A 19,232-nucleotide genomic window follows, 5' to 3' on the forward strand; every position below is an offset into this window, starting at 1 on the left:
GAACAAAGCACTAAATGAATAATAGCTAATAATAATAATAATAATAATAATACTACAGGAAACATATTGCCAGAGGTCTTACCAGCACTTTATCTGCACCCCCGCAAGAAAAAAAAAACACAACCCGAACAAATTCGGGAATGGCGCTCTTAGTCGTATTTTCAATTCACGAATACATTTGTAAATGGCAGTCCAGCGATAACAGAGTCACCGACATTCCTCCCAAATGAAAAACAGTGCTGGCATATTCGTGCTACTGAAAAGGCGCAACTGCTCAACTGAAAAACGATCCATATTCGTTCCATAATACGCACAACAACACAAAGTGACAAAAAAAAAAAAAAAATCAAGGACTCGTGAGACCACTTGCCTACTCGGATGCCATCTTGGACTTCCCCTTTTACACTGAAAAAAAAAAAAATCACGAGATAACTAGGTAGCTAGCTAGAAATAAGTGTTTTTGTGGAAGAGTATGTGGAGAGTCAGGGCTTGTTGACGCTTTTGAGCCTATTCTGAGTTCAGCAAATGTGGTTTGGCGTCCACCGTGAGCTTTCATTATGTGTCATTTGCACAATCTCAAGGTTAGTTTCAAAGTAAATAGGAGGAGGAGGTAACATATTGAAGTACAGTGATAGCTTGGCTTACGAACTTAATTGGTTCCCAGACAGTGTGTATGGCGAAAAGTGTATATCCCAAAAATTAATTTCCCATAGGAAACCTTTAAAATGAGAATAATGCGTTCCCAGGTCCCCATAAAACGTAAAATTTTCTACTTTCTAATTTTTCTAAGCCTTAAACCTACACAAAATATACCTTATTTTATGTGTAATAAATGTGCGATGGTATTATAATTAAAGAAATAAACTGTACTGTATAATAAAGTCGTTTTATTTACCTTTGTGATGGTCGTGATGGCTTAATGGAATGGAGTGGCCGATCAGCATTAAACACTTGATGAGGAACGTAACCTTCTTTCACCATCTTGAGGAATGATCCCTTGTAGGTTCTCTGTGATAATTTTATCTAGTTCCTCATCAATTTGTATTCTGTTTAGCTGGGTTGATAGCGTTTTGCATCAAGTGTACAGATGGCTTGTGCGGGTTGTTTGTGGAGCCTGATTGATGATATATTTTAACCTTGCAGTCTACACAATCAAAGTTGAAACTCTCTCACTGTCATCTGCCTGTCTCTTTAATGTTTAAACCACTTCCCTTCACTGCTGCGTTCTTGACCAATCACGTGGCTTTAACCAACCGAAGACTGGTGGCGGGGAATAGAGGACAAAAACAGTCGGCTGCCATTTTTGTTGTTAGAAGAACGGGCTCGTTCGCGAACGACACATCACTCATTGAGGCAGCGCCGTGTACAGAAAAAGTTCGTATGCCAAGGTAAAATTGTCATAAATTTAACGTTTGTTAACCGAAAAGTTCGTAAGCCAAGGGGTTCGTAAAACCGAGGTATCACTGTATAAGTGCACACATTTTGCAAGCATCATGCCCTCGATTTTAAGTTTTAAAATGACATCTTTTGAGCAGAGTGGTTGATATGTCCCAGCTGCATCTGTGTTTTGTCAAGGCCTGCCCTCTTCCTGACACCCGGCAGGAATAACACGGCCCTTCTTGCAAATTCCTCAAATTCCCATTTGTACTTGGGTATTGGGGAGGACGCCGCGACTGGCAGTTTACAAGGGAAACACTCTCTTCCTTTCAACGGGCTGCTACTGCTCCGTTTCTAGGGGCCCCCATCTCGTAGATTTGATGCAGCTGGAGTGACTGACAAGTCAGCTATACGCTCGGCTGGAATGTGGGCGAAAATTCCAAAGTGGAGAAAACCAACTGCTTGTTTGTTTTTTTTTTTTTTTTTTTTTTGGGGGGGGGGGGGTGGTCGCACAACAGAATGGTAACCATCGTGATGAATGTTTTCCTTGGTGTACGGCCAGATGCCAAACAATTTCACAGACAGACGGACTGTGTGGCGTACGCCGCACTCAATATATATCATTGTTATATTTCTACTTTAGCGTTAGCATGAGGCTTTTGTAGCCTTGTCATAGAAAAAAATACTCCCTTGTTCATTTGAAGTCATTCACAAATGTATTCGGGAATTGAAAATATGACATACAGCGCCATTCCCGAATTAGTTCTGTGTTTTTTTTGGGGTGCTGATAAAGCGCTGGCCATGGCCTCTGACAATGTTTTTTTATGTTGCTGGACAAAATTTGTTGCATTTTTTTCAATTCATTCCCATCTTTACGTTGTCAAAACAGGGTATGATTATATTAAATCTAATTTTTAACTTATTCACTGCCATTCCCAAATGTATTCGGGAATTGAAAATATGACATACAGCGCCGTTCCCGAATTAGTTCTGTGTTTTTTTTTTGGGTGCTGATAAAGCGCTGGCCATGGCCTCTGACAATGTTTTTTTATGTTGCTGGACAAAATTTGTTGCATTTTTTTCAATTCATTCCCATCTTTACGTTGTCAGAACAGGGTACGATTATATTCAATCTAATTTTTAACTTATTCACTGCCATTCCCAAATGTATTCGGGAATTGAAAATATGACGCAGTAGAGCGCCATTCCCGAATTTGTTCGGGTGCTGATAAAGCGCTGGCCAAGGCCTCTGACAATGTTTTTTTTATGTTGCTGGACACAATTTGTTGCATTTATTTCAATTCATTCCCATCTAACTTTGTCAAAACAGGGCAATATTATATTAAATATCATTTTTAACTCATTCACTGCCATTCCCAAATGTATTCGGGAATTGAAAATTGATGTGGAGCGCCATTCCTGAATTTGTTGTTGTTTTTTTTTTCTTACAGGGGGGTTGCCGATAAAGCTATGGTCAGACCTCTATCAGTGTTTTTTCCCTTCCACGAGCAGGCAGCATATGACTTTTGTACAGCCGCCCCCATTTCAAGCTCAGATAACTCCAGACCCATATAATTTAGGAATTAACTATTTTTTTCTGATGAAAGAAGAGAGTCAAAGTTTTTTTAAAGCTGCATTGAATGTTTACGCAGTCCAAAAACTCAATATTATGTGGGTCCTGGAATTTGAGTCACAATGACAAAAACCCTGGCACTGGAGTGGACACATTTTTGCACGTCTGGTAGTGAATGAGTTAACTGTATGGTACATTTACTGCGATTGGCTGGCAACCAATTTAGGGTGTCCCCTGCCTCATGCCCGAAGACCCTATTGAGGATAAAGCGGTCTGGAAAATGGATGGATAGTAGATTCAAATTCTTCATTGTTCTGGATCATTATTTAAAAAAAAAAAAGAATCATTTAAAGAAAATCCACCATTCAGGACCAGTCAGATTTTATTTACAATAACAAAATAGAAGAGCTCCATGTCCTTATCGGTCAATTAATTTGTCTTCTTGGTGAACTCCTTTCTGCCGCCTCCCTCTGTGGCAAAATTGCGGACTCGGTGGATCTTGGCCAACTGACCCTGTATCGTCTTCATGATGTCCATGTGGTCAGGGATGTGAACATAACGGATGTTTCTATCGGTGATGAAGAGATCCTGTAGCTTCACGAGGCGCCCCTTGGGGTCACGATAAAGCACCTCCTCTAGACGGACGTTCATGAACGCATCGACGTTGATCACCCGCCCTCGTGCTGTGCTCTCGTTCCTCAGGTCCACCGTGGTCACCTCCCCGCGGAGGCCCTGCAGGAGCACCACCATGCTGTTTTCCGCGATGGTGCGCTCCCGGATGGAGCAGAAACTCTCCGCTTGACTTGACATCTCAGGACTCGCTGACTCCATGACCTTCTGTAAAAATCCTCCAGGTTATCTCAGTTCTATAATTTAGCACCAGCGGATCGCGTAAACACTTTTTGACCCAAATAGCAGATCAACGCCGCTAAAATAAAAATCTGTACGTTTTTTTTGGCGATGTAAATTATACAACGAAAAGGACAACTACAAAAAAAAGCACACTTTATCGATGGAAAGTATTTTAAATACGACACATTTACCTTTCCTTTTAATCCATTTGAAAAATACCAACGCCTTCGGGGAGAGTGAAAAACACTTCCGGAAACAGAGAACGTAGCGTGATGACGTAGATACTTCTGTTTCAAAAAAACAACAACACTGCCTTCTGCTGGTCACTAGAAGAATCGCAGTGAATATTTAAATAAAAACCAAGTTCATTAATTTTTCAAAGGAGGGAATAAAAGCCAAACAGCAATACACAATCAATATTTTATTTAAAAATAATTATGTTGACTGCAATAAATTAGAATTTTCTTTAAATAATCGATGTAATCATTTATTTAGCTGGGATACACTCCAGTGGAGTGTGGTTTGATGCTACAGTTCACGTTATAAGGGTCCAAGGTCATCCATCATAGCCAGTAGTTCATCTCCTTTATTGCTATTCACATTATTTGATGTCTCCTCTTGTTCAACGAAAAGTTTGGCGATTTGAGCCAGATGAGTTGTGGAATGTTCATCCTGAAAAAAAAAAACAAAAACAGTCATTTAGCAGTCAGAAAAAGCCGCAAAAAAATATTTACCTTCAAGGCTTGTATATTCATCACTTCAAATGACTCGTCGGCTCCACCCACAGCTCCCCTTTTCAAAAAAATAACATACAAGTTAAAAACATGCTAGCTAAATAATGCTTCCCATGTAGGGTTTGCATGTTCTCCCTAAGCCTGCGTGGGTTTTGTCCAGGTACTCTGGTTTATCTCTCACATTCCAAAAAAAACAGCTTGCATGGCAGGCAAAATGAATGCTTGTCTCTGGTTGTGGTTGTGAGCATGTATGGTTGTTGTGTTTGTTCCCTCAAATTAGCTGGAAACCAGTTCAAGGTGTACCCCGCCGGCTGCCCGAATACAACTGGGATTGACTCCGTCGGATTAGAAAATGGATGATACCCTGACTCCTCTTCTTGGACTGAAGCAAGAAGGTTGATCTGGAAGCCAGTTTGACAAGCGGAGGCGTTCTCAATCTCAACGGTGCCTATCAGGCGGGCCAATAGATTGAGCTCTTCTTTTGCTAAAGGGTTGGGGGAGACATCCATCTGTGGCATTGTGAAGGTAGGAAAGACAGTTATAGCAGTAAGACGGGTACTAAAAAAACGTGAATGTTGAGCGCAAGGGTGTCAAATTATACATGCGAATGATTTGATCAAGGGCGGCAAATTTTTACTGTTATAATACCTCCACTGAGGGAACTTTGGATGATTCCACCGCTAGATTTACGCTGTACCTAAAATGAAGAAAATAGCATAAAAAAGAGTGTTAGCCATATATGTAGATACAAAAAAAAAAAAGATAAACCAGTGGCGGACCGTCAAGGCCTTCAAAGCCTTCCCTGCTGGCCTAAAAATATCTGAATCACGGACTGATGTTAATTATATTTTGTCCATGAATTCTTAGTAAATAATTCCAAATTATCTTGCGGCTTCCTTTCATTACTTTTCCCCTTTTGCGCTGCTTCCAGACGTGTGTTTTCGTGTTTAAAAATTTAACCAATCACATTTTAGTCATCATTTGTGACCAGGGTCAAAAATCTACCTGGACGCCTTCAAAATCAGTTCTGCTCTGATCACAAGCCACTCGTGACAGAAGCATACTGGCCAGAGCTAGCACAATGTATTGATAGCGATTTGCAGAAGCAAATATATTGTGTTGATTTTACAGCAGTTTTGTCAACCCAAAATGGTTGAAGGAGCAGAAGAAATTGATTTTGTTGGAGATTTTCTACTAAAGCCATTTTCAAGGCGGACTTTTCAAAAAAAAATGGACATCATTAAGAAAGATCGGTCAGTTATTTCCTGGCTAATGCTACCCTCTAGTGGACTTGTAGTAAATCACACCACACTTTTTTCAGTCTGGATTAATTCAGACATAGCACTACTGAAGGCCTAGCGATGAAATCCATGGCCCGCCACTGTTATAAACATGTTCAGAGTTGCACAACATGTTCACGCCCAGTTTGATGACTCGGTCCCCGTGAAGGCCAAACGATGGATCTTTGCTATGACGGGTGTAACTCCCTGCCGATGAGAACCGCCACTGTCGCGTTTCTCGTCCCCTCCTGTCAAATATCCTATAGAGACATCATGGAGACTATGCATTTTTCTTTGGATGAAACGATCCAAAGGAACACACAAATATTCTATGGATACGTTCTCACCTAACGACCCCCGGAATGTCCATTCCGTGAGGTACTGGCCCCGATGTTGACAGGGCAAAACGGCCATTGGGATTCTGGATTTTGTTTTTGAGGAAAATGGACACCTGAATGCGGAAAAAAACACTTTGTGAACGACACGGTGGTTGTGATCTCAGTTCTTTACATCAATGATTTAGATAACGATGTACTGACGCGGATGTGCGTGTCTTGTAAGAACCTCAGCAGCGTTTGACGCAGGAGCTGGAATTCACCCGCTGTCATCGACGAGTAGATCTACACAAAAAAAAAATACATCGAAGTGTTACATACTGTGAACTGACGACACCCACGGATGCAATCGTAGTACACTATAGGGAAAGTCCGCAAGTAATTGACTAGTAATTGAAAGAGAATTGCTTATAGAAACCACAATATGCAAATCCTTAATTTTTTTTGTGAAACAGGCTCCTATTCCATTCTGCATATAGCAGTTCCATGGCACTTACTGTACAAATGTAAGTTATCATATATCTACAGTATAGCTACAGTGAGACCTCAACTTACAAACACCTTATCTTACAAACTTTTCGTCTTGCAAATGTCAAATTTCTGAAAATTAAATCTTATAGTAAGCACTATTTTCATAATACACACCCACCACGGCTGGCGGAGTGATCTTCAGCAGAAGCACACGACCGAACAGCACCAGAGGTTAAGTTACCAACAGTCCTTATGGAAGGTGACTCTCCTTCCATAAGCCATTAACAACGTTAAAAGGTCAATAAAACTTTATTTTTACAGCACAGTTTATTTCTTTAATTACAGTCCTCATGTAATGCGCCTCTCTTTCCAAACAGCAATTCCTTTTGACCTTCGACCTCCAACGCCATTCCATCAAGCCATCAATGACCATCACAAATGTGAATAAGGTGACTTTATGATACAATGCAGTGTATTTCTTTCATTACAATACAATAGCACATTTATTATACATAGAATAAGGTATGTTGTGTGTAGTTTTAAGGCTTATTTAGTTGAAAAGTATATTTTATGGAAACCCGGGAACGGATTATTCCCATTTTAATGGTTTCCTATGGGAAAATGTTTTTTGAGATACACACTTTTCGCCTTACACTGTCTGGGAACCAATTAAGTTCGTAAGTTGAGGTCTCACTGTATATCTATACATGTATACATCTCTCTCCATTATTTTACAGTTTACAGTCCTAGTAACATCTTGTACTAAATTTCTTGAGGCAATATTCCAAATTATATAAATTAGCATTGGATCATTAGCACAGGATCAGGTCTACCTCAATGATCTTTCTGTGAGTCTCATCGACTTTATTGAGAACGGCTGGGGTCTCTTTCACAAATCCCCTAATGGTGTCGATGTGATTGTACGAGATGAGCAGCAGATCCTTCGGGCGCGGACAGAGGAAAACTTGATACTTGAAGGCCATGAGCATCAGTTCGTAGAGCTGTTTGAAAATACATCCAATATATGTTCATTCCTGTAATCTTGCCTTGGTGTTCTCAGTGCAACCAACGTTACCTTCTCCATGCTGACCGGGTTCAACTTCATGATGGAGACGTGCGCCAAGCGATTCAGGACGACTTTCATCGTCCTGTGTGAATACAGCAGCTGAGGTTTCAGAATTTCATCCATGAAGCCTGGACTGAACATGGTCCCGACGATGTCATTCACCACTTTCAATGGGAAGGGATGGAAATGGAGAAAGGGTGATGGCAAAACTGAACAAGTAAGATTGTATTTTGTAGTCAGTGTTTTTTTTACTATCTATCTACCTATCTACCTAGCTAGATAGCTACTTAGCTAGCTCGCTATCCATTTATTTATCAATTCCCTGGCCTATTTATTTTTGTATCTATTTATTTATAGCTAGCTAACTAGTAAAGTCTCGTTATATCGATATTCAGGGGAGTCCGAAAAAATATCGATATAACCGGGACTATCGATATATCCGACCCTGTTTGCATGTAATTTTCTCCGTGCGTGCATAGAAATAGTATCGATATAACCTGGACTATCGATATATCCGATATCGATATAACGAGACTTTACTGTAGTTATCTCCTATTTATTTATTTATTTGAATAGTGCAATCGTACCGCAATGCTCAAACGGAATCCATGTGACGGAATGAGTTTATACAACATAATTTTACAGACTCGGAAGTTAAAGCTCGTGAACCCCTGCTATGTTATGTTGCCTGTACCTCTTTTTCTGTCATTTTCAGACCACACTCCTGCAGGAATGAAAAAAAAAAAGATACAATCCAAAATAAGAAAATCAAAACAAAAAATATTGAGAATGATACTATGACAGCAGAAAAAGTGAAAAACAAACAGCAAGAGAGACCAAAGGTTTTCACGCTACCTTTCTCAGACTTGTCCTCAGAAGTGCTCTGAGTGTGAAGGCGCTGGTCCAGTATGTAAAGCATCTCCCCACCAAGGTTAATAAAAACCAAGGGGAGAGTTCTCATTGACATCCTGTAAAAAAATCAGTCGTAATTCAAATACACGGACGTCAGATATCTTTTTAAGGACATTTTTTTGTCCCCCCCACTGGTTCTTCTATAAGCATGCCTCTGCAGAAAACCTTAAGATGGAACAGGTGGCCAGGAAGAGGATCAGAACAGCTTTGCTCATCCTCATTGGCCGGTTTGCAATGACGACATATCCTGGCTATGGACTAATGCAATGCAATGGAGATATTTTGATTGGGGGCTCGAATAGTATTGTCTTATCAATTCAGTTACAATTTAATATTGTTAAGATATGTGACTTTTGTCAACTGGAATCCATATTCAATTAATTATATTGTGTAAAAATACAGTTTAACTAACCAGAGCGTTGTACTTAAACTGTAATATACAAAATTCATCACGTTAATTTTTTTTTTTTTTTTTTTTTTTGTGTATGCGACCAAAATCACGACGGCGCGCAGATGAAAGAAAAGTCACCAGGACCAAGCTCCTCGCTATCCTCAGCGCAGACTTGGTGGACGCTGCCATGGACATGTTTCCGCTTGTGGTGGATCCTCAGATGTTAGCGGCGGAGATCATCATGATGCAGTCAAAATAAAATGAGATAAGATGCGTGGGATCAGTTCCCACTCAGTGACGTGTGAGTGTAAACGATTGTTTGTCTGTATATGCCCTACGACGGACTGGCGACCAGTTCTGGGTGTTGTCTCTTTTCCGCCTAACGTCAGCTGGGATTGGCTCCTTCAACTGGACTGTGAATGGATGAATAACTACATTTCCCAGAAGTCAGCTCGGCATGGCGCAGCCGCGTTGTCAATCTGCTAACAACACTATTACTCATTAAAGAGCTAGCAAAACAAAGACATTCTGCCGTTATGTAGCACAAATACGGCGTTGCCTAATTTGCCAAACCCGGTTACCGTAAAATAGGCTTTATGACCTCTGTGGGGGTTGAAAGTGGCACTTGTTTAATGTTACTGAACCGTGAATGGATGAATAACTACATTTCCCAGAAGTCAATTCGGCATGGCGCAGCTGGTTTGTCAGTGTGCCGTAAACACTATTACGCATTAAAGAGCTACCAATACAAAGACATTCTGCAGTTATGTAGCACAAATCCGGCGTTGCCTAATTTGCCCAGCCCGGTTACCGTAAAATAGCCTTGATGACCTCTGTGGGGTTTGAAAGTGGCTATTATTTAATATTACGCTAGTTGTGCTAGCCACATGCTAGCAGGCTACAGTGAGTTTGCGATGCGCCGCAGTTTTGTTATTGATAATCTCGAGTCTCGGCCAGTGGCGTAAAGGAGCTAATCTTGTGCTATATTTTTCCTTCTGTATTTTCGATGGTCTTTTTTGGTAAATAATCTGCTACCTCCCCTCTTCGTCGCGAAGACAAGTGTCCAGCTAAAATGTGGCAAAGTGTCGGGCTCACATTGCTGGTCATTGTGGCCACGTTGCTTTGTGTTCTTATCTTCATGTTATGCGGTGAGTTTGGAAAGACTATTTTACATGTTCGATTTACAAAACACGTTGTCTTACACTTGAGGGCGAATGTGCGTCATTGTCAGTGAACATTTAAGACGACCGTGTCCACTTTAAACGAGGATTAATAATCTTTTACAAGTTTCGATGACGCCCAAGAGTCTATATTTATCTTTTGCTGGCATGTCAGTGGCAACTGAAAACAACGACCATGCCAGGAATCCAATTTAAACCTTTTTATTGTTCAAGTGCACTCACATGGTAACAGTTGTACAGTACAAAATTATTCTTAAATAAGTGTCTAAAGTAAACAATGATGGGATGTGGGATTCCTTTCATAACTGCTGCTGTGAAATGTAAATTTGTCCACTCGGAAAATTCAATCCAATCCAATGTAGGTAACACACAAGCAAAAACGCAGTGAAATGGCTAATCGCGAACTAATATTTCAATATGACTGTCCTAAACACCGCTTATTGTCCAAAATACAAATATTTTGCCTCGTTTAGTTAGCATATAAGAAGTACTTTTATGTCATGTGTTCTGAATGTGAACACTCTTTGAAAGGAATACATAGATGTGATGCGCGTCATCGTCTAACATAACAAATGCCTTTAAATTTCTCATGGAAAATCATATGTAGTCTGGATCAAAAAGTATTTTTATATTTGTAAATGTATATTTTGATTCAAAAGCGCTCCACTGGTTAATCACTATATATGAAACTATCAAACTGATATGACACAAGTCCGCATGGCTGCTTGGCTTTCTCATTGTAATGTTATTTTGTCTTATTCATAGGTTGGTATGTTGTCTGGCAACTCTTCTTGTCCAAATTCAAATTCCTGCGTGAACTCGTCGGGGATGCGGCGGCCTCCCCTCCGGCGCAGACCAAGTCGTCCGAAAGCGTGAGCGAACGCGCCGCCACCGTCCCCGCACCCGCACGCAACCGTCCTAGGACTGCACGCCAAAGAGTTGCCTTCCCAGAGAGCACCTTGTAAGATCGCCAATGACTACGCACCTTACACTAAATGAGGACCTCTCCCAACTGACACAGTTGGTGACCGGAGCTTAGAGCCAATTGTGGCGCCATTTTGATGTCAACCTGATCATGAATTAGGTTTTAAAAAAAGGGTGTAGTGACCATGGACTTCTTGACCTTCTTAAATTGCAGTGAATGGAAAGTTGTCAACCCTACGGTAAGATTTATAAAACAGCTTCTACAAATACAGGTATATTAAAAAACACAATGTACACTTGAAGAGACATTTACAAAGATCTAACCAAGTTATGTGGAGTTTGTTTTTGAAGCTGCTATAAATAACACAAGCTGACATCCCGGAGCTCCAAACAGACACGTGGAATATGTGAAAATATGTGGAGGGAATTTTTATCCCCTCCACATATTACATATAGAGCGCACAAAAAATAAATGAATAAATAGTTTTCAAATTTCAAGTAAAAAAAAAAGACTGTTATTGTGGTTTACATGCGACTATTTGAAATTTTGGTTCAGACTTCAGCAAGCGTCATGGAATTTCACAAGTTTGATTTGCTTTCGCGGGCCGAATAAAAGGATATGGCAGGCCAGATTTGGCCCCTGGGCCTTGACTTTGACACCTGTGATCTACAACCTGGCCAAGTGCGTTGCTGTTATTTGTCATCCCTCTTTATTTCCAGGTTAACTGTAGAAAATACAACGTGCACTTTTTAATCGATGGTCATTTTAGTGACGCAACCGCTTCAAACCAAACACTTTGAACTCAGTCCTGTTTTCCGGTATGTCTTCATTTTTTATATTAAAGTCCTCATTTAATTTGTTTTTCTTCTCTTCTCTCTGGATTTAAACAGAAAAAACCGTTGTATAGTAAATTTCCATTTTTGAATTCATAAGGCTATGAAACACGAATTACTTTCACGACAATACCAATTTTGTCACAGTAATTTTTAATGACGATTGCACTAAAAAAACTTTATATTTGTTAGTTGAGGTCCTTTCCTCGGCACTTCATGTAGTGACCACTAGGTAGCAGCATTTCTCTTAAAATCATCCGTCAGACATCCGGGTTTGACCCACTCAACTGCAGTTTGCCAACATTAATTGAGTCCGAACATATATTTTATATTAAGTTATTATATCTCGCAAAAAGGGACATATTTGTTAACTGCCTGTATGTTTGTTTCACCACCCATGTTAGCGACGTGCAGTGACAGACATAACAATTCGTTTCTTTTCCACTAGATGGCAGAAGTTCCACATCGTTCGATTTTTTGACTGGCATGAGGGGCATTTTTTTGTTCATTTAAAATATGCTCAATTTATCCTCACCCAAAAATGTACATTTGTTATGCATTTTTAAAATAATCTTGCAAATTCGTTCGTTTGCATCCTCCGAGAAAACATCCACTTTGAGCTCGATTCTCTGGATGAATTCCCTAAATCTTCCTTTCAGGTTTGTTCTGGAACTTGCAGCCGCGCCCTTCTATTTCTCTTCCTCTCAATTTGAGAAACTTTAATTTCATATTCTGCAAATACTTTACAGGAAATGATTGTAGCAAACCACAGAAACGACATCCGCTCTCCAATGGTTTCCTCTGCTCACGTTCTTCTTCTGCTAGACTTTCGGCGACACAGCGCCCTCCTCCGGACAAGGTGAGGAATGTTCAATCTAACCACAACAAAACACCTGTTCGCAGTCGTCCATTTTGGAACGTGTCGAGAGAATCCTAACAATTGGGACGAAGCCAAATGCAGCCCAGGCATTTTTTTGCAGCACGTTGTCAAGTTGTATAACTGCGGCACAATATAAAGAAAAAGAAAGAAACAGGTTTGTAGTGTTTAGTCTGTAAGGTGACATATAAACACGAGTTGAAGGACGAAAGCTGGCGTCGCTTAACTCGAAGCACTCATGCCAAAAATAACTCCATTGATTCCCTGAAATGACCCGGTGCGTTCGGTCGTCGATAATTCTTCCACAATTCCAAATAACAATAGTGGGCTGACGTTTAAATTACGTATCTCACTCGTAACGTGTTCATTTGTTGTATTTTTCAAGCTGTCGAAGAAAAAATAAACATTTATTTCCCTCGAGGATATGAAGTACAGTACTGTGGTCATATGCACGTTTGTTACATTCAAAACGATTCACCTGTTTTTGTTCGCAAGTTATGTTTAATCTTCTGCAAGGTTATTAGAGTGGACGAAAAATAACCATATAACGAAAACGCCCCCCAAAAAATAACCTCAACAGAAATGTTAAAAAAACGTCTTCTGCTTACTAATCTAACTGAAGCCAATTGGAATGATAACGAACATGTTCATTTGCATTTATGTTTTGCCATGAAATAACGTTTAAGGTTCATTTTAAACGTGTTTACTTTTCGTATTACTGTTTGCCGTTTAGTATGTTGTTGCAATTTACGTTGTGCGAGTTTAGTTTAGTACATTTTTTTCCTGTTGTATTTTGGGTTTTCCTTCCCCCCCCTGCTTTAAATTAAATGGCAGTAGATACAGTCGATGTGGGACATTGGGGCTGAATTTGTTTTTCTGTCTTGTCTCTTCCCACATGACATTTTTACAACCACATTAATCACCTGACTTCTGCTGTATCGCTCAACCACTGGAAAATTGGAGTTGTATATTTTTATGAACGCACGAGGTAGCTAGCACAGCACCCACAGCCATCCTAATAAGTAAATATTGTCGAATGAAAGTCAATTTTGGATCAATATGTGATTCTATATTGTTTTGCCAATTTAACATATTTAACTGTTGTTCTTCACCCTGACAAAGCAAATTAGCACCGAGTAAGAATTTGCTCAAGCTGAATTGAGCCGATATCTTCCGATTACTATTTGGCCAAACGGAGAAGCCTTTTAAAAAGGATTGCATTTGCAAATTCCTTTTCCTCTCCGTCTCTCCGGAGAAAGCGAGCAGGAATGCGGCAGATAATAAAAAAACAAATTGCTTGGCACGCAGTGCCAGGCTATGTGAGCTGAGATTTAATGAGATTTTCTGATTGGAAGCTGACAGGGGGTCTGAGGGACCTCGCTGTGATTATGGCCGTCTATTCTTTGTGTTGTCCCATCTATCAAGAGCAGGACCTTTTTGGGTCGACACTCTTATTTAATCGATGTGAAAATAAACCAAGAGAGTGTAGGAAAAGTGTTTCTATGTCAGCTTGCTATGATGCGTAGCTGGCAAAAAAAAAAAAAAAAAAAAAACGACAAAATGTGAAGAGAGCCTTTGAGGTAGACAAAATGTGTTTTGGCATTTTTGGCAAACAAAAAAACGTCTCTCTCATGGCTCAGAGAACGCGTACAAAACACATCATGTCCTCATTTGCCTCTGTCACATCTAATGATCTACGGGAAGGCAGTGAAATTATCCAGCGTCTGCGAGCTTCCAGCGCAGTACACCCTGGTTCGTGAGAAGTCACGCCAGCGCCGTTAAAAATAACTGGATATTTTTAGAATAGAAGCTATGAATAACTATTTGTGAGTTTGCCCGTGATGACAGTTTGACAGGGAAAGAAAAATGAAAATACACTCCCCTGTTTCCTCATCGTATATGAGAAAGTTTCCACATCGGCTGCATATTTCTCCAATTGGCCGTGGCTCAGTTGGTAGGACAGGTGTGTGTGTTAATGGTTGTCTGTTGAAATCTTGGCCAAAGATGTTGGCTGTCAAAGTGCCCTTGGGCAAGATGTCGAACGCCGGATTGGCTTCAAGTCAGCAACGGAAATGAGAAATTGTTTTTAGTTGAAAAAAATAACCATCTAATCCAAAAGAGGCTCAATGCTGCAACCTGGTGGCTGTAGTTGATGTTAACCTCTCTCTACTCATTCAGTGCCAGACAATGTGCAAAAATGTGTCCGCTCCAGTGCCAGGGTTTTTGTCATTTTCACTCAAATTCCAGAACCCACATAATATTGACTTTTAGGACCACATAAACATTCAATGGAGTGTAAGGAACCTTAAGACTCTCTTTCATTACAATAAAATAGTTAATTCCTAAATCATATGGGTCTGGAGTTATATGAGCATGAAATGAGGGTGGCTGTCCAAAATACAATGCAATATTGGTTTATATAGCACTTTAACAACAGCTGAAGCTGGAACAAAGCGCTAACGGGGGAAAAAAAAGGGAAATGCTGCCCCCTTGTGGAAGGGAAAACATTGCCAGAGGGCTGACCACTGCTTTATCTAGCCAGAAAAAAACAAAAACCAGAACAAATTTGGGAATAGCGCTCCACGTCATATTTTCAACACCCGAATAAATTCGGGAATGGCAGTGAATGAGTGCATATCGCGTCAGCGTAAAAAAATTTAAACACATACAGTAAAGTCTCGTTATATCGATATTCAAGGGAGTCCGAAAAAATATCGATATAACCGGGACTATCGATATATCCGACCATGTTTGCATGTAATTTTCTCCATGCGTGCATAGAAATAGTATCGATGTAACCGGGACTATCGATATATCCGATATCGATATAACGAGACTTTACTGTATTTTATAGGAAGCACTCTATGAAGCTCATTTTGAGGTATATAAAAAACAGAAAAAAAAAACCCACAGTATCAAGGTTATGACCAAGTCTTTACTTTATCTGTGGAGAACCACTCCCATTTACCACATACACACACACACACACGGCTATTAACATCAACATAGTTTCCGATCGACTGTCTCACATCCAGCAATACGACACGCCAATGACACTCAATGGGTGAAACGAACATAAGGTGCTTCATAATATATGACTGGAATGTTACGGGGGGGAAAAAATCCACAAGAAAAAACAATCTAGAGCAAAAACAATAGAGTAAATATTTACACAACACAATGTTTTTTTTTTTACACCAGTTGCAGGAAAGACATTCACCATTTGGCCATTTGAAGCAATTGTTCTTTGAACTGTTGTGCGTGATGTGACAAATCGGTGACTCTATCCACCATCTCCTGGATGGCGGACGTGTTTGGGTAATTGAGCGCCGCCGTCTTGGTAGCGCCGACTACCGTTTTTAACAAGTCACACAGCACGTTACTGGAGTTCATCACCCTGTTGGCTACCTCGGTGGCGGCGGCCTGCCGGGATAGCGTATCTCCGATGAACACTAGTTTGTGCGCGCTGAGGATGACGAATTTGCTATGCGCCACAAAGATGCGCGGCGGTTGCCCGGCGCTCACGCAGCTGAAAAAAGCGTCCACGGCGCTCAGCAGCGTGACAAAATGCTGCTCGCATTGCTCTGAGTAGAAACCCAGTAGTTGGCGATCTCTAGCGCACGCACGCGTGGTGGCGGGCTGGGATGTCGTCGTCTCCGTTTGGGGGTTGGCGGTCCTGCCCGGGTGTTGGTGAGGCAGCCATTGGGAGATGTCGTTCTCTACGGGTTTGATCACTTCCTGCTCCAACTTCTTGAATTGGTTGATCTGGAGAAGACAAAATGATATTACAGTAAAGTCTTGTTATATCGATATTCAAGGGAGTCCGAAAAAATATCGATATAACCGGGACTATCGATATATCCGACCCTGTTTGCATGTAATTTTCTCCGTGCGTGCATAGAAATAGTATCGATATAACCGGGACTATCGATATATCCGATATCGATATAACGAGACTTTACTGTAGTTGTCTTTTTTTCTGCACCTGGGAGGCAATATTTCAGAACAACCCCCCCCCCCCCAAAAAAAAAAATAAATAAAAATAAAATAAACATTTGCATGTAAAGTACAGAAGTAATAATGATGATAATAGACAGGGTTAACTTATCCCCCAAATTATTTTCCCCTCATTCACTCATTCATATTCGGGAATTGAAAATATGACGTCGCGCGCCATTCCCAAATTTCTTCGGGTTTTGTTTTTTTCTCGCAGGGGTGACGATAAAGCAACGGTCAGACCTATGGCAATGTGTTTCTCTTTCACCTCTTTTTCCATGTTAGCGCTTTGTTCCAACTTCAGCTGTTGTTAAAGCGCTATACAGATGCTATACAGATTACGAACATTCGAGTTATGAACAACAGTACATACAAACATTTTTTTAGTAACATACATGTACAGTAAAGTCTCGTTATATCGATAGTACTGCTTATTACGATACTATTTCTATGAACTCAAGGAGAAAATTACATGCCCGCAGGATCGGATATATCGATAATCTGGTTATTTCGATATTTTTTCCGACTCCTGAGAATATCGATATAACGAGACTTTACTGTATGTAGTATTCTCTCCAGTTCTACATGTACATATCTTTATCGAACGTATATTTTATTAAATGTTTATTTTTCAGTACAAACCAATACAGGTTACTTATTCAAGCCTTAAACATGCATTCATGCCTTCCTAAGTCAGCTAATGTTTTTTACAGTATTAAACAAATAAAATAAAAATAAAAACATTCAGTTAACATTTTTCATGCAAAAAAAGAAACAACAAAAAAACGAACAACATATCTGCACATCTGCAGGTGGGATGTTCTGCAGTCATGAAAAACTCTGTTCCCGTCAAGCTCGTGTACTTTGACGTCGCAATGGTTGAACGTTTTGGAGTTTAAATATAAATACACTAGTTTAATTCTCTTTATTTTGTCATTGTCTGTTACAGTGAACGTGAATAGAGAATGAGAAAACGACCCGAAGGAAGAACGCGGACCCTCATTTGGAGAAAAGAGTGAGAGAGAACACATTTTGAAAAATGTTTGTTTTGTTCTGTTGGGCTTAATTGCAGATTTTCACCTCTTGTAGGCGCGCAGGTCTTATTGTAAAGATTTGTGATACACTTTGACTGAAATTGGCCATTGTGTTCACAAAAACAGACATTTTGTGTTTCTCAAGCTCACCTGCTCCTGGCCCAACTGAGCTTGATTCTGCTTGATGATGTTTTCTTTTTCCAACAGCTCCTTTTGCTGACGCTCAAAGTCTTCTTTACCCTGCAAATTGAGGACAGGTATGTGAAATGACTAGCATCAGACATTGGAACAAAAGACATTAAAAAAAAACTAATTAACACACTACAACGGAAGACCAAGATAACAAAAAAAAAACAGCCAATTGTTTCAGGTTTTCTGTAGCTATTAAATGTTCTACCTTGAATCAATATCTTTACTGTCATAAGGAACCAAAAATAAAGTTATTGCATGAAATAGAATTTCAAATATCGGAAACTGTATTGACCTTCAAATCAGTCAGACCTTCAAATATTGTAGATCAGGGGTGTCAAAGTTATTTTTTGCCGCGGGCCACATTGTAGTTATGGTTTCCTCTCGAGGGCCGTTATGAATTTGGGGAACCCATTAGAACGTTTAAATCCCTTCAAATATTACATATAGAGCACACAGCAAATTAATGAATAACTCGTTTTCAAATCTGAAGTCAAGAATAATGACTTTTATTGTGGTTGACATCCAAAAATATGACATTTTGGCTCAGATTTTAGCAATCATCGTGGAATTTAACAAGTTTGATTTGCTTTCGCGGGACGAAAAAAATGATGTGGCGGGCCGGATTTGGCCCGCGGGCCTTGACTTTGACACCTGTGTTGTAGATAAACGATTGTAGCGTCTGTGTACATGCGTGCGCAATCTACCAAGTGAAGTCCAAGATGGCGCCCGAGTAGGCAGCCGTCAGCAAGTGCTGTCACGAGTCTTGATTTTGGTGTTTTCTTTGTTTTCTTTTGTCACTTTGTGTTGTGGAACGTATAGGGATTGTTTTTCAGCATTGTTCAAAATTCATCAAGGAGGGAACTACTGAGCGGTTGCGCCTTTTCGGCAGCACGAATATGCCAGCACCGTTTTTGATTTGGCAGGAATGTCTGTGCCATTTGATTGTCCTCACTAGACAGCTCTGGGGCGATTGTCTTTTATTTGCGCAAGAAAGGAAAGGAGCGTCAGCGCAGAGCGGCGATGCTTATGTGGAACTGTCGCTACTTGGAATTGAAGTGGATTTACGCTGGACAGGAGATTTGAGACAATCTGTTTTTGTCAATGGATGCTCCAGCTTTGTGTTTGCTTTCAACATTTAGTTTGTAGCAAACGTATACGTTTCACCATGACGTCCCTGATCCACTGGTGAAAAGGATGCTTTGA

General features: G+C 40.2%; 4 protein-coding genes and 2 long non-coding RNA genes across 11 annotated transcripts in view; 3 read left to right on the forward strand and 3 right to left on the reverse strand.

Moving 5' to 3' along the window:
• Positions 1 to 3,290: 3,290 nt before the first annotated feature.
• On the reverse strand, positions 3,291 to 4,063 carry lsm10 (LSM10, U7 small nuclear RNA associated). Of its 2 annotated transcripts, none has more exons than XM_089023929.1 (2): positions 3,994 to 4,058; positions 3,291 to 3,784 (listed from the first exon to the last, which is right to left on the reverse strand). In XM_089023929.1, the coding sequence occupies exon 2, from the start codon at positions 3,779 to 3,781 to the stop codon at positions 3,380 to 3,382; it is 402 nt and encodes a 133-aa protein (XP_088880055.1). In that variant the 5' UTR covers positions 3,782 to 3,784; positions 3,994 to 4,058; the 3' UTR covers positions 3,291 to 3,379. The 2 variants fall into 2 exon arrangements, with proteins under 2 accessions (XP_088880055.1, XP_088880054.1); XM_089023928.1 differs by having other exon boundaries at positions 3,292 to 3,787; positions 3,994 to 4,063.
• LOC148883018 (uncharacterized) lies at positions 3,666 to 6,858 on the forward strand. The gene is made up of 3 exons (XR_016118690.1): positions 3,666 to 3,804; positions 4,817 to 5,061; positions 6,607 to 6,858. It is a non-coding gene; the product is annotated as an uncharacterized LOC148883018 (long non-coding RNA).
• On the reverse strand, positions 4,251 to 9,590 carry LOC148883019 (protein OSCP1-like). Of its 5 annotated transcripts, none has more exons than XM_089023921.1 (12): positions 9,136 to 9,590; positions 8,544 to 8,656; positions 8,383 to 8,412; positions 7,698 to 7,852; positions 7,456 to 7,623; positions 6,356 to 6,436; positions 6,164 to 6,267; positions 5,948 to 6,076; positions 5,185 to 5,233; positions 4,900 to 5,045; positions 4,537 to 4,594; positions 4,251 to 4,474 (listed from the first exon to the last, which is right to left on the reverse strand). In XM_089023921.1, the coding sequence occupies exons 2-12, from the start codon at positions 8,653 to 8,655 to the stop codon at positions 4,343 to 4,345; spliced, it is 1,164 nt and encodes a 387-aa protein (XP_088880047.1). In that variant the 5' UTR covers position 8,656; positions 9,136 to 9,590; the 3' UTR covers positions 4,251 to 4,342. The 5 variants fall into 5 exon arrangements, with proteins under 5 accessions (XP_088880047.1, XP_088880050.1, XP_088880051.1 ...); XM_089023924.1 differs by having other exon boundaries at positions 9,130 to 9,590; XM_089023925.1 differs by lacking the exon at positions 8,383 to 8,412.
• A 130-nt stretch (positions 9,591 to 9,720) lies between these two features.
• On the forward strand, positions 9,721 to 11,957 carry smim13 (small integral membrane protein 13). The gene is made up of 2 exons (XM_089023934.1): positions 9,721 to 10,139; positions 10,938 to 11,957. The coding sequence occupies exons 1-2, from the start codon at positions 10,064 to 10,066 to the stop codon at positions 11,135 to 11,137; spliced, it is 276 nt and encodes a 91-aa protein (XP_088880060.1). The 5' UTR covers positions 9,721 to 10,063; the 3' UTR covers positions 11,138 to 11,957.
• An 865-nt stretch (positions 11,958 to 12,822) lies between these two features.
• Positions 12,823 to 19,232, forward strand: part of LOC148883021 (uncharacterized) — a 50,138-nt gene continuing 43,728 nt past the window's right edge. The window contains exons 1-3 of the long non-coding RNA XR_016118689.1: positions 12,823 to 12,964; positions 17,753 to 17,818; positions 18,045 to 18,094. This is a non-coding gene — a long non-coding RNA (uncharacterized LOC148883021). The remainder of the gene's footprint in view (positions 12,965 to 17,752; positions 17,819 to 18,044; positions 18,095 to 19,232) is intronic.
• Positions 15,723 to 19,232, reverse strand: part of nedd9 (neural precursor cell expressed, developmentally down-regulated 9) — a 28,432-nt gene continuing 24,922 nt past the window's right edge. The window contains exons 6-7 of the mRNA XM_089023918.1: positions 17,988 to 18,077; positions 15,723 to 16,572 (exon numbers count right to left, since the gene is read on the reverse strand). Coding sequence (XP_088880044.1) covers positions 16,024 to 16,572; positions 17,988 to 18,077 — 639 coding nt within the window. The 3' untranslated portion in view covers positions 15,723 to 16,023. The remainder of the gene's footprint in view (positions 16,573 to 17,987; positions 18,078 to 19,232) is intronic.

Source organism: Hippocampus bargibanti, linkage group LG20 (genome assembly GCF_051943395.1).
Source record: "Hippocampus bargibanti isolate YZ-2025 linkage group LG20, ASM5194339v1, whole genome shotgun sequence".
Taxonomy (NCBI): Eukaryota; Metazoa; Chordata; class Actinopteri; order Syngnathiformes; family Syngnathidae; genus Hippocampus; species Hippocampus bargibanti.